General features: G+C 28.1%; 1 protein-coding gene across 1 annotated transcript in view; it reads right to left on the reverse strand.

Annotated features, from left to right (window-relative positions):
* The window catches only part of LOC126908836 (uncharacterized), a 23,346-nt gene extending 8,939 nt beyond the window's left edge, over nucleotides 1–14,407 (reverse strand). Inside the window, exons 1-2 of the mRNA XM_050691139.1 lie at nucleotides 14,299–14,407; nucleotides 14,179–14,233 (exon numbers count right to left, since the gene is read on the reverse strand). Of these exons, the coding sequence (XP_050547096.1) occupies nucleotides 14,179–14,233; nucleotides 14,299–14,304 (61 nt within the window). The 5' untranslated portion in view covers nucleotides 14,305–14,407. The remainder of the gene's footprint in view (nucleotides 1–14,178; nucleotides 14,234–14,298) is intronic.
* Between the last annotated feature and the right edge of the window lie 479 nt (nucleotides 14,408–14,886).

Genomic DNA, 14,886 nt, shown 5'->3' on the forward strand with positions numbered 1-14,886 from the left:
CGTCGCAAAAATGTGGTCGACACTGGTTTTGAGGGTAGAGACCCGTGGGCCGTTTATTAAATGAGCGACAACAGATTATTTTAACAAAAATAAAACAAACCGAAAAGATTAACACAGTAATAATAATCTTCGCATAATATCGCGGCACTTTCGCTGGCGTCGACGACGCGATGTTCGGCGTAATCCTTGGACGGCAAAATGGTTAGCAGCGTTGTAGGCGACGGTGCGCGGGTGCGGTTCGGCTGTCGACGTTGTCGCTTTCACAACGGGAGGAAGACTCTCGCACCATTTGCGGCGGGTCGTCGTCGGCCGTGCGGCATTTGCTGGACTTTGCACCGTAGCGTATAACACGCGGTGTTGGTCAGTCAAATACTCATAGTAGGGCGACGGCTGATAAAGGTGGCACGAGTCGCGGGGCATCGTGTATAACGAAGCGACGCGGGCCGTGTCAGGAATTAGTACTAAAAAATGTTTCCGAGGTTAAACTTAATTTATGTACAACTGGTCCAGATGTATCAATTTTTAAAAATTTAAAGAATATTTGATTAGTCTAGATTTGTTGAATTTTGATATTGGTATCAATGTTATAATTATAAAAAATGCAGTTGAACACACTAAAAATAATGTAAAAAAAATTTAATTGGAAACATTAATAATTCAACAATGTAGAAATTACTACAAAGAATTTATGTGTTATTTTTATGGGTACAACACCCCTTAATGATGTAAAATTTCACTACCCTAGTGATTTTCATCATGCTTAATGGATGTCTAAAGCAATTTATTCGTTAAAAATATACATGTTCAGAAAACAGCTTAAAATACGAGAAGAACATCATTTCGTAATATTTGTGTATTTTTGGTAAAAGTTTATGTCAAGGCTTGGTTTAAGGGATCTATTGCCATACAATCAGCATTTAATGATTTATGTTTCTTAAAAGTTTTAATTAATTATCCTGANTTTTATGTTTATTAAAAGTTTTAATTAATTATCCTTATATCTAAAGCTGCAACACAGAAATTTACCGGACAGTGTACCGGCAGATATTAAACTAAAAATGGTTGAGGCATCAAGAGAGACATCACAAAAACAAGATAAAAAAAATTACAATAAACCTAAATNTAAAAACAAGATAAAAAAAATTACAACAAACCTAAATGATACTAAACTATTTAAAAAAAAAGAACTTGATAGATTTTTTGGAAACTCATCCTCATAGCTAGGTTGAAAATCCTGATTTTCAAAATGGTTTGAAAGTTTTATCTAATCCTCTTGTGACAAACGATATAGCAGAGAGAGGTGTAAAACGTATGCAAGAATACAATGAAATAGTAACTAATGATGATGAACAAAAACAGTTTCTACTACAAGTCGTTAATGATTATAGATCACAATTTGGAGATTGTACTAAAAATTCATTGATGAATAATAACAATTAATAATGCCAAAATATATGAATTTTACTGGTAAACATAATATTTATGGAACTTTTGACTTTTAGGAGGTAAATATTTGACTTATGGGTTTTTTGCTCATAATCTTTTTTATGTAAAATAATTATATGTATAATTTCTTTCTTATAAACTTTTACGTAAAAATCATATATTTTGAGATAAAGCACAATAACTGAAAAACTACCCTTTTGATCGAATTTTCAACCCTCTTGCGGCACGTGTTAACGTCAACCTATCGGGACCAAATTTTGCACAGTTTATTTTTACATGTAATAGAACAATTTTTTGGTGCGCGTAAATCGAATTTTGAAAATTTGTATTTTAAGGACCACCCTAATATACACATATATATATAGATATACAGTTTTTATTCAGATTATGATAATTGAAGTAGTTAGCACATAACGCGACATTCTTGGAATTTGCTGTCTCAACAGGCAGCCTTACCATCGCCATAATATTTGGTAATCGCTACTTAACAATTTTTTTTTACACACACGGAAGTAGAACATTGTTGAGTAGTACAAAAGAAAAAAAATTTCATTGAAGCCATCATATTTTGTATAGGCGTAAAAAAAACAACGAAAAAAAAAAAGGTGACACAGTAACACACATAATATTGTTTTGAATAAAATACAGTATATTCAGACCAAACTGAACCAATAATATTAATTAATCACAATATACAACACGAATAATTTTCAAGATATTTTTGTGGAGTGTCAAGATGATCACCTTATAACTTATAAACGGGTTCCAGATAGTAACAACAGGGTTAGTAAGGTCAGTAAATCAATCCAAAGGCATCGTTTCAACTGGTCAGGCGGTCAGTCAGCCCTGAAGAATACCAAGCATCCTGGTTGTGGAGCAAGAAAAGAAAAATTCGAAATGAAATGTCAACTGTCAGAGTTTGCATTTTGTGAGTAGAATTATATCATAATTATATTTAATTAAAGTTAATTAATGTAATTTAACATATTTAGATTATAACATATTAAAATGTTACATACATAAAAAATAGAGACGATAACGTCATAATTTGATGTAATATTTATTTTATTTTCTGAAAAAAAAAAAAAAATTAATTAAATCTATTTAATAATTTCTTTTTTTCTCTACAAACAATTATAACAAATCACAATTATATTATTTTATATTGTATACGAATTTTGTGCTTGCTTATAAATTAAGAGTATTGATAAATCAAAAAAAAAAAAAATAATTACGTAAATTTATGCGTACAGTCATAATAGTCATTATATGTATGTATATGTATATGTAGATATAAACCATATAGGTAATTTATTTTATCTCATTTATATGTTATGTCAATACCTAATGACACACTAAATAGTACATGTAACGATAATCCAGATACAACACCACACTATCGGGTAACGCGTTCACGTTCTAGGTTAAATCCTGAACTAATCTTAGCACCTAATTTAATTAATTTAGATGAGTCTACAAGCACACAAACAGATAGTTCGAATTCGGATCAATCAGTTCTTATAAGTTTTGAGGCAACTAGTAACGATTATTCTGATGTACCTTTTAGTTCCNTAGTAACGATTATTTTGATGTACCTTTTAGTTCCGAATCCTCAGAGTCCCTAAATAATTTAGTAGATTTTTCTATTACTAAGCAATATACAATGACAGATTTCTTTAAAAACCGTTATTAAATTAATTCCATTTTTTAATGGTCAAATAGAGGAAGAAATTTATCCGTTTACAAACGCGTGCGAATTCGCGATGTCATGTATTCAAAAAGAGTTCAAACCTGTTTTAGTAAAAGCCATAACTACAAAACTATGCGGTAAAGCTTTCGCGATTACACAGAATAAGGAGATAATCGATTGGGCTGGTCTTAAGTCATTACTTGAGACAGCGTTTTGTTCAAAGCGAACACCTGGTTATTTACAATAATTAATTCTACCCGTCAGAAAGGGGGGGAGTCGGTTCAAGAATATTCAGGGCGTGTAGAAAAATTATTTCATGATTTGTGCAACCTAAGTGTAGCCGGAAAAAAACAACAGAAGCAGAAGTTATAAGAATATATAAAAGAGACAACATTAACTTCCTATATCGAAGGTTTATACTCAAACATTAGACAGGTAATTAATTCTAAGAATTTAATGTCATTAGAAAAGGCAATTAAAGAAAGTCTAGAAGAAGAAAAGCTACAGATATTAAATAAAGAAGGACGAAGATTAATTAACAATAATAAATCAGAATCTAGAACAAATTCTAAGTATTGTAGTAACTGTCGGAAAACAAATCACAATACTCACCAGTGTCGTTTTGCAAAAGAGGGTGGACGAGGTCAATATACAGGACAGAAAACAAGATATAACGAACACGCAAATGTCAAGAAAATATCATGCACTTATTGTAAAGCAAACGGACATACTAGGGAAGACTGTTACAAGAAAAAAAGAGCAGATACTCGTCAGAACATGTCTCAACAATGCTCATCGGGAAACGGGTAGACGTCGAACGCCAGGGGCGAGCATGCGGCCAAGGAATCAAAGCAATACCCCATTTATAAAAAGATCATTGCAATTTATAACTAAATTAGAAGATAATCACGTAACCTTATCAAGTCCATAGTGTGTAACTACTAATATACGATTACTCGTGGATACTGGAGCGGACCTCAATCTAATAAAAATTGACTCTCTACATGACGAAGTGATCATTAACACTGATAAACAGTATCAACTGCAAGGTATTAGTTATCAGTTAGTCCGAACAATCGGTTCTACCCAGTTGACAATAAAATTTGGTGCAAATAACCGTACATTCGAATTTCACGTGGTTCCATCATCATTTCCAACACCTCAAGACGGTATTCTCGGTATACCATTCTTAATGGACAATCAAGTTGTGATTAATATCGGAAAAAGTGAAGTATTGATACCAGAGGAAACCAATATAGTACTATTGGCACGCAGTGAACAAATAATTCCAGTCAAGGTCAATAATCAACAATTGGAAGCTCAGCAAATATTAATTCATGCGCAAGCTTTGGGTGAAAATATCAACTGCGGAATGTATTAAATAACGTGACNATATTAATTCATTCGCAAGCTTTGGGTGAAAATATCAACTGCGGAATGTATTAAATAACGTGACAAACCAACAAATATTAATGAACGTAATCAATATTGCAGACTGTCCAAGGATTTTTACGATACCAAAACTAGAAGATATATCATTTGAAGTTATTAACGAATCCACTATTTTTTCAGTTAATAATATAAAACATAAACTTTTCAACTCGTCAGACAGATTACAATTGTTAAGAGAATCTTTGCGCGTTGATCATATGACAATAGAAGAGCGAGAAGTTACTCTGAGTTTATGCAAGGAATTTTCTGATATATTTCACTTAAATAGGGATAAAATAACCTGCACAGACACAGTTTATCACGAGATTAATACACCAAATACAAGTCAACCAATTTACCAAAAACCGTATCGATTGCCTTATGCACAACGGGGAGAAATTGCCAAACAAGTAAAATAAATGGAAGAAGATTTATTGAATGTATTGAACTAGCCAGTGGTTATTATCAAATGCCTCTACATCCCAAGGACAGGGAAAAAACCAGGTTCAGTACTGAGCAAGGCCATTTCGAGTTTCAAAGGATGTGTTTCGGTTTAAAAGGGGGACCAGCTACGTTTCAACGCCTAATGAACAGACTTCTAACCGGGATAAACGGAGTAAAAGCGTTTGTTTATTTAGAAGATATTATTATAGTAGGAATATCTTTGGAAGATCACNCGATATTATTATAGTAGGAACATCTTTGGAAGATCACCAGAAACAATTAAGAGATGTTTTTACACGAATTCGATAATTTAATCTAAAGTTACAGCCAATAAAATGCGAATTTTTACGAAAAGAAGTCGCTTATTTGGGTCACATATAACGGATAACGGTGTTCAACCGGATCCTAAGACTACAGAGTGCATAGTAAACTTTCCAATACCAACTAATGTAAAGGAAGTAAAGTTCTTCTTAGGTTTAGCTGGATACTACAGAAAATTTATTCAAAACTTCAGTGAAATAACCAAACCCTTGACAAATCTTTTGAAAAAGGATAGTGATTTTATTTGGAGTGATTTTTGTACAAACGCATTTGATCAAATAAAGAAATTATTATTACAGAAACCCATACTGCAATACCCGGATTTTTCACGTCCGTTTAACGTAACAATAGACGCCAGCAACTCGGCCATGCTATCGCAAGGGAAAATTGGGTCTGATTTACTGATATATATTTCTCGCACATTGAACAAGGCAGAAAATAACTACAGTACAACAAAGAAAGAACTCTTAGCCATAGTATGGGTAGTAAAACAATTTTAATCTTATCTTTTCCAAAATAAATTTACAGTGATAACAGACCACAAATCGCTTATATGGTTATTTAATGTGAAAGACCCAGGCGCAAGACTTATAAGATGGCGATTACAGTTAGAAGAATACGATTATGACATCATTTGTAAACCAGGTACGATGAACACTAATGCTGATGCGTGAGTCGTATAGCAAAAATTGAGTTCAAGTTGACAACAGAAGAATATCTAGAGTCTGAGTATCATACCTTTTGTCAAGAGATACAAAATAAGATTATAGTTAACCAACATGTTACAGANCAGATTATAGTTAACCAACATTTTACAGAAATGGAAGGAGATTTGTTTGATACTACAGAGGATTATGCATTAGTCAACTGTGTATCAGCAGATTTTAAAATACCTCAAGGAGTCGCATTAGAATTTCGACGAAAGTTTGGACAAATAGAGGAACTGATCAGTCAAGGAAAGCAAGTCAAAGAAATAGTTTATGTTAAACATAACGGCCGACATATATTATATATTATAAATAAGAAAATATTTAAGGAAAAACCTACTATGTCTGTTATGTTTTCAGCCATAAAGAATCTACGTCGATTCTGCCATGAGCAAAATATTACCAAGTTAACCATGCCTCGAATAGGAAGTGGCCATGATCAGTTAAACTGGGAACAAACACGGTCCATAATCAGATATATTTTTAGAAAATCGGAAATAAAAATATTAATTTTCGTGAACACACATTATTCTGAAAANTAAACAAACAGATATAGAAATCATAAAATAAATACCATTTCACATTTATCAAAAATCCCTTTATCATATATCATTTTTCTACCATTCCATTCCATTCAAATTCAAATTCAAATTTCGAAAGAATCATTATTTTTAACTAACCTTAAATTAAGCTAGGCGTGAAAAATCTGGTATGTGCAAAAAATGTAAATTAAAAATGTTTATCTCTGAATTAAAAAAATACGCAATAGCAGATTTTATTTTAGATTAAAAAATTTGAATACCTAAATGCTCATATAAAATTTAATTTAAGTTTATACTCACTATAATGCAAGTAAACTTAGTGCGTACGCCCACTTATTACATACATAAAATAAATGTATTATGTAAGGAGTATTCTATGTATCATAAATATATTTGTAGTCAATCAGAAATTTATAAAATGCTATTTAATAACGCCAAGGCTTATTATTCGTGTTCCAAATTTTTTATAAAACTGATACACGAATCTTAATACTCACAAAAAATGGTTTTAAGTGATACAATATACTACGTATAAATAAATTCAGGACTGGTAAACTTTAATTTAATACACAAAATTTTTAATGATGACCTTTATTTTTTTGGCAAATAATTAATTTTTGGAGAAAGAATATCTAATTTTAAATTACTAAAAAGACGGTTGATCCATCCTGCTGCCCACGAATATAATGTATACTGTGGACTCATATTCGTAACAAGAATGTTTTCTAATTTTACAAAATAAAACTCCAAGTAAAATTCTGACAGATTTCCGATAAATAAATATTTTCATTATATTTGCATTATTATTTACGTGTAAAAATGAACACAGTAAAGTTAAAATTTAAGTCTCATCACCCGTCAATAATAACAATTATTTTACAAATTCAGATAAGCGACTGCTAAATGATGCCCCGGTTCGTCGATAACAAAGTATAAAAATAACTGGTTTTGATCGTTGTCAAGGTAGCAGTTGAAGGGTGTGGGTAATCGGTTACCGCCATTCAACAAAAAATTCGTCACGTTATAAATGCCACTAGGGACCGACACATGTCGATAGACAAAAAATTCATTATTTTGCATAAAAACTGTTTTGCGCGGGACTACTTTATTTGATCTGTATCGATGCTAGAGTCCCAAATTTTTTACCAAATTATAAAGGAGAAAATTATCTGTGATCTAGCGTTTTTATAATTTTGATAACACAACTCTGAAGCTATTTATTAAACATTTAAAAAACCAAAAAAATAGGAATGTTTAATAGTAAATATAAAGTACTAGAAATTATGTTAACAAAAAAATAAAAACGCTAGATCACAGATAATTTTGTCCTCTATAATTTGGTAAAAATTTTGAAACTCTAACATCAATACAGATCAAATGAAGTAGTCCCCCGCAAAACATGTTTAAACCCGTTTTTCATTCTCTGTATGGCGTCCTCTTAATGTCGTTGAAAACCATGGACAAGTAGACGCCATCTATACAGACCTTAGTAAAGCATTCGACTCAGTTGATCACAAAATTTTAATTAAAAAGCTTCGTATTTTTGGTATTAATAGTCAGTTACTTTCCTGGTTTAGCTCCTATCTAACTGGAAGGACACAACAAGTAATAGTTTCAGATAAAATTTCGTCTCCTTTCGCTACACCTTCAGGTGTCCCACAAGGAGGACACTTGTCACCATTGCTATTCTTATTATTTATAAACGATGTTAAACATATACTCAACTTTTGTACATTTTCGCTGTTTGCCGATGACTTGAAAATGTATATCAAGATTAACTCTGTTAATGACCAAGAAAAACTACAGTCAGATCTTGTAAAATTTTCAAATTGGTGTACCATAAATAAATTAAAAATTAATATTGATAAATGCGCTGTAATATCGTTTTCCAGACGTAAAAACCCTATAATTTATAATTATACCTTAGATGGACATACAATAAAGTTAGTTTCTTCTATTAAAGATCTTGGTATTATACTTTCTGATGATCTCTTATTTAATAAACACATATATTTTATATATTCAAAAGCCATGCGTATGCTGGGATTTGTCAGACGGCAGTGTTGTGATTTTAATAATATTNACGTATTCTGGGATTTGTCAGACGGCAGTGCTGTGATTTTAATAATATTCTTTGTCTAAAAACTTTATATTGCGCACTTGTCCGTTCAGGTATTGAATACGGATCCATAATTTGGAACCCTTACCAAAATATTTTGATTCAACGTTTAAATAATGTTCAACAAAACTTCTTAAAATACTTGTCACTTAAGTTTAAATTAAACGTTTCGATTGATAACTTAGAACATAAACTAGGTTTGAATTCTCTTACGTCCAGACGTAAATTCAATGATACATCATTTATATATAAATTATTAAATAATAAAATAAGTTGTCCTCAAATACTCAGAAAAATAAGTTGGCATGTTCCCGTTTTCAATGCTCGTTCCACGACTACATTTAATATTCCTTTTCATTCTCAATCTTACAGTTTCAACGAGCCTTTAAGTCGCATGTTAAGAGAATGTAATAGTATAGATGTCGATTTCAATTATGACAATGAAACTAAACTTCGTTATTTAAGTCTAAATTCTGTATAAATATATTATATGTATATATTAATTTTAATTTAATATCTTTTATATTCTATGTATTCTGTTGTATGTTTTATTCATTCTTATTATGTAAATTGTTTATAAACATGTAATACGAATGTACACTCTTTGCCCGAAAGGGCGTTAATAAATAAATAATAATAAAATAATAATAAAGTATGTGATGATACTGATGCTGAATATTTTTACAAAGAAATCAATAAACTTGAACGATCAAGAAACCAAATAATACATCTTACAGAAACAAAAAAAACATAATGCAATCCATGTTTTCAAACGTAAATTCGTCACTTATCAATCTAGAACAATCGAAAATAAGTTTAGAAGTAAAATATAATTTCTTATTTCGAGAAGTAAACTCTACTATTCGAGAAATGGGAGTTCTTCAATTTGAAACAGAGTTGACAGAAAAAATTATGTTGCTCAATCAAATAATTAATTAGTATGCGTATGAAACCCAGAATTTGGTTAACATTATAATTTCCGCAATACAAGGATTATTACACCCTATTATCATGAATACCAAATCGTTGATAGAACAAATAAAAATAATAAAGTCTCATTTACCTCTAAATGTAATCATCCCTAATAGTTGGTTAGTATCTGGAGTATCAGAACTATTACACTTGATAAATATAAATGTTGTATATATTCAAAATACCTTAATTTTTAAGTTAAAAATCCCTTTAGCTAATAAGTATGAATTCACTTTATATAAACCAATCGCATTACCGACAAAAACTCACGATAATATATTTGTTGTAATAGATTATCCCATGGATTATATAGCAATAGAAAAATCTAGATTGTATTATATAGAATTAAGTATAGAACAATTAAATTCATGTAAATATATAGGTGAAACAATATTATGTCCTTATGCTCAACCTATTTTTAGTATAAATAATTCATGTCTTGCAAAATTATTTAGACAACCAGATGTTTTACCTAAAGAGTGTATTTTAAAGTATGTAAAAATTAATCATAACATTTGGCATAAATTAGAACATGTAAATTCATGGTTATACGTAGTTAATAAGGGTAGTATAGTTATTAAGTGCAATCAAATTGTTCAACCAGTAACGTTAAGTATATCGGAAACGGGTATTTTAAGTTTAAAAAATAACTGTGAGGCTAACACTGATGACAAAACAATTTTAATACCTTCAAGTAATATTACTTCAAAAATATATAAAGATTTTAACCCAACTTTTAATTTAAGCATAAATTCTGACATACAAACTAAATTTAAAAATCTAAAATCAGAGGATATTATTAACTTAAACGATAACGTTAAAACTAATTTAATTGACCTTTCTAAGTATTCTAAAACGTTAAATGAGCTACAATTAGAAAAAGAAATACCATACCAAAAATATCGATTCACGGAAACTCATATTTCTTTGTTATTAATTTTACTTATCAGTGTAAGTTTAATGATCATAGTTATAATAAATAATAAAGGGAAAAATGGTAAGTTAAAATTAAGTAAGGAAGTATTAAAAGAAGAGATACAATTAAGTAATATAAAAGAAAATGTACAAGAAAACAGAGTACCCAGAGTAGTTTAGTTATATTTAGTAAAAATAAAAAAAAAAATAGGTAATATGTTGTCATTCTACGCGGGGGGTGTTATGAACCCATATTGTTATTATATTAATGTAGTGGGGTTAAGGAATAATTAGTATTAACAACGAATAAGCAACAATCAATCGCGTTCGGATCATTGTATAAATATATTGTGTTACGACTTATAAGTATTTATTTTTTCAAGTAAAAAAAAATAGCTTTTATATTTGAACTAGCTTACATTGCCATTTTTATCTACAGACGAATGCGGCGTATGGTAGGAGAGTCGGTTACACTTGAATCATTCAAGTTTGAGGTACATAGTTCGAAATAACTGTCAATAGTAATTATAAAATTTTCTGACTTCATACCATTACTATAACTTAACAAAAACATTTTTTAATTCTCATACAATTATCTGTTTAATTATTTATTCAATTTCAAACTTGCATGTCGAGCTAAAAGTTGTGATTACAAATTCAACCTTTTTTTTGTTACAATATCCATATTACAAGCTTTTTTATTTATGAATATAGTATAAGAAAACCTTTTTTTCTGCAATTATATATAGTATGAAATGATTATACTTTTGATAATATAGTTTTGTAAATATAGCTGGATCCAAACTTTTATGGCAAACGTATAAAAAAATGAAAGATATGATGCAATAATTAAAAAAAAAAATGTTTGTTACTTATGAATAAATTTATTGATCTTCNATGTTGTTACTTATGAATAAATTTATTGATCTTCAACGAATATTCATCAGAAACCAAAATATAAATTTCTAAACCAATTTTTGCGCCGATCTTAAATCTATAATTAGATTTTTCGTATCAACTCTTTTTTGAGATTATTACTTATTTTTAAAAAACAAGGATTTACATTTTAAAAATATTTTTTTTTTAATTTTTGTCGAGTTTGATTTTTAATATGTTAAATTATTTGTGCAAAATTTTGATTCAAAAAAACGTAATTTTATACCGATTTTTTTGGTTCAAGCTGATTTTTAGTAAAGTTTATAATTAAATTAGACATTTTACCATAACTTTTTTTTATCTCGACGAGCAAATTTGGTGTTGACATCATTAAATACAAAATTTTATTTGTTTTTATTCTATTTCATTAAATGTAAATACTCGTTTTCAAATTAGTTATAATCTCAAAAAATAGGTGATAGAAAAATTATAATTTCAGATTTTTAATAATTGTATAAATTTGGTTTTGCAAAATAGTAGTCTATAATCATTATAAATATTGATTATATAATATGATTTTATTGTGTAATTCAATATAAATCAAATTTTTTACTCCTATTATTTGTAGAGATATTTAATAAAAACAGTTTTTCCGATATTTATTGACAATAAGTTCAATTAGATTAAAATCGGATTTCTTTTAATGTACCGATCATTAAAATTGATTGAATAGTTAAAATTCATTAAAGTTATTTAGTTCTTTGATGAAATTAATTGGTGTAGTATAGNTAGTTATTTAGTCTGAATGAGATAAAAATCAAATGAATTTTGAATTTTTTCCAACTCAAGAAGAAATAATCAAAAAATTATAAAGTTATTATAACGACAAATGGCATTCGAAATTCGCACCTCGAGTGTGATTAACGGTAGTGGTACCGATACGGCAATCGTAAATCACATTTATTAGAAGCTAAAGAGGACAATTTAAATTAATTCAAAAACTCAAAGTCGTTTTTATTAACTTAAGAGAGGTAAAATATTCAAAATAATTGTATATTCAATGTAAGTTAGATTCATGTAACTATTATGGAAATCGGTGAACTCATTGCTATGGCAAACGCCTGCAAGTATTTTAATATAAAAAAATCGCCTAGTTGTTCATTTTTTAAAAATAATTGCAGTGTAAAATTTAAATTGAAAAAAAATATGCCCAAAGACATCATATTGAATTATTATGAAGGTGTAACATACCCCAACTATTTACACATAGATGATAGGTCATCGGACAATATGTATATTTTTTTTATTATGAAACATAATCTTAAATTTAACATATGTTTAAATAACAAATTATTTCTAGAACATTTTCAAAAAATAAGTTGAAAAAGTTAAATGTTATCAGTTTTGGATCACCTCTGTAGAAAAATAAAGAATAGGATTATTAAACCTACATTATTTTGTGAAAAAAATTATTTATTTTAATTTATTTATTTTTAAAAAAGTTATGACTGTTTTAAGAAAAAAGTTTAAAAAATGTCAAAATTCATTCATTTTAAAAATCAAAATTTTTTTTATTTAAAAGGAATCGAGAAAATTACTGTTTAATTATCAAGTAATAATATGTCTTCAATTTGATACAATTTGTGATTTTTGAAATATCGTTGAAAGATATCAACCCAGTAAGAGCTAAGAGTGGTGACCGACAAAAAAAAAAAAACTTTTNGTTGAAAGATATCAACCCAGTGAGAGCTAAGAGTGGTGACCGACAAAAAAAAAACCTTTTTGTAAAATTAATATCTTCTAATCCTTGCATCGATGCTAATAAACATAAATCACACTAACAATGTATTAAACAAAAAACGTAAATGGTAATATATTTTAAGGAGATAAATTTTTTTTTTTTTATTCACTATGTTAAATAAGACACCAATAAATTAAAATTTTAGCCATCAGACTCAAAAAAAAATACATTAAAATAAAATAAAATTAATTAACAAACAAAATTAACATAATTAATGATTCAAAATATTTATGATTGGTATCAAAATTATAAATCGACTCAAATATGATATGGGTTAAAAGAACATAACTAAATTTTTTGAAAAGAAAAAAAAATTTTAATTAAAAATTTTGATCTTAAAATTTTGCTATTAATATACTGCAAAATTTAAATCAAAATTTCGATGTTCAAAAAAATTCAAAATTGATAAACTTAAGAATGAAATTTAAGTACTATTTAATATGAGTAAAACAGTGCTAGTTCCACAGTGATAACTTATTTGGATGTGAAGTTATAGGCTCTAGAACAGAGGCTGTATTTTCATGTTTTTAATTATAAAAAATGCGCTATCTGGTAAAAAAAAAAAAAAAATATTATTTTTGTTGTCAATGACATTTAAGAAGTCTATGATATAAATTTCATAAATTTTTTAACTATACCAGCACATACATTTGGTGATTTCACATGGAATGACCCATTAAAATAAAATAAAATTAATTAACAAACAAAATTAACATAATTAATGATTGGTATCAATTAATAATTTTCTCAATATATTTTATATTTGTTCATAAATATTTCATAGTTTTCAATTATGAAGCAACTTCGTAAATTTTACAAACAAATATTGATTCTTAGAAAATCAAAATTGTATAGTCTAACGTATAAATTGAATACATATAAAAATTTTATAAGTAATGTAAAACAGAATTTACCTCCGTTAAATATTACACAAGATATTATCAACAATAGAGATTTCAAATGCCAATACTAGAATAAAATAAAATTATTTTTAAGATTTCATTTGAGCACCTCAGATAATATTTATTACTCACCTTCATTTTTATTCTAAGTGTTAAATTTTGAATAACTATTGACAATTTTTTGATTACATCAGAATATATGCACTAATGTTATACAAATGTGAAATTAACTACTAATATAATTTATTCCTACATCTATATTTTTAAATATAAAAAAAGTGTTTTAAGTAAATATTAAAGTATTTAAAATATTATTATTATTCAAACTTTATTCATACACATGTAAAAAACAATAGTCAAATCACTATTGGATGAACACTTGATTTAATAAAAAAGGCGGTTTATTATTACAAATACAAATTTATATATATTTAATATTGATAAAATAAAAACAAGATGTTTTATGTTTAAATAATAATAATTGTAGTAACCCAACATGATATAACAGTAATGAAAGGTAAAATAAAAGTAGATAAGTATTCACCGATGTATCTTTCATTAATATCAATAAAATATAAAATATAAAAATTAATTCAATAAAATATACGAGACTATTTGTAATTGAGTTACTACTAAAGAAAGTAAATTATCTTACTGGATAGGAGGATTCGTCAAGAACAGACCTGAACTAAACTTAGTAATAGTCAGGATCTATTAGAA

This window comes from Daktulosphaira vitifoliae, unplaced genomic scaffold (genome assembly GCF_025091365.1).
Source record: "Daktulosphaira vitifoliae isolate Bord-2020 unplaced genomic scaffold, ASM2509136v1 Scaffold_17, whole genome shotgun sequence".
Lineage (NCBI taxonomy): Eukaryota > Metazoa > Arthropoda > Insecta > Hemiptera > Phylloxeridae > Daktulosphaira > Daktulosphaira vitifoliae.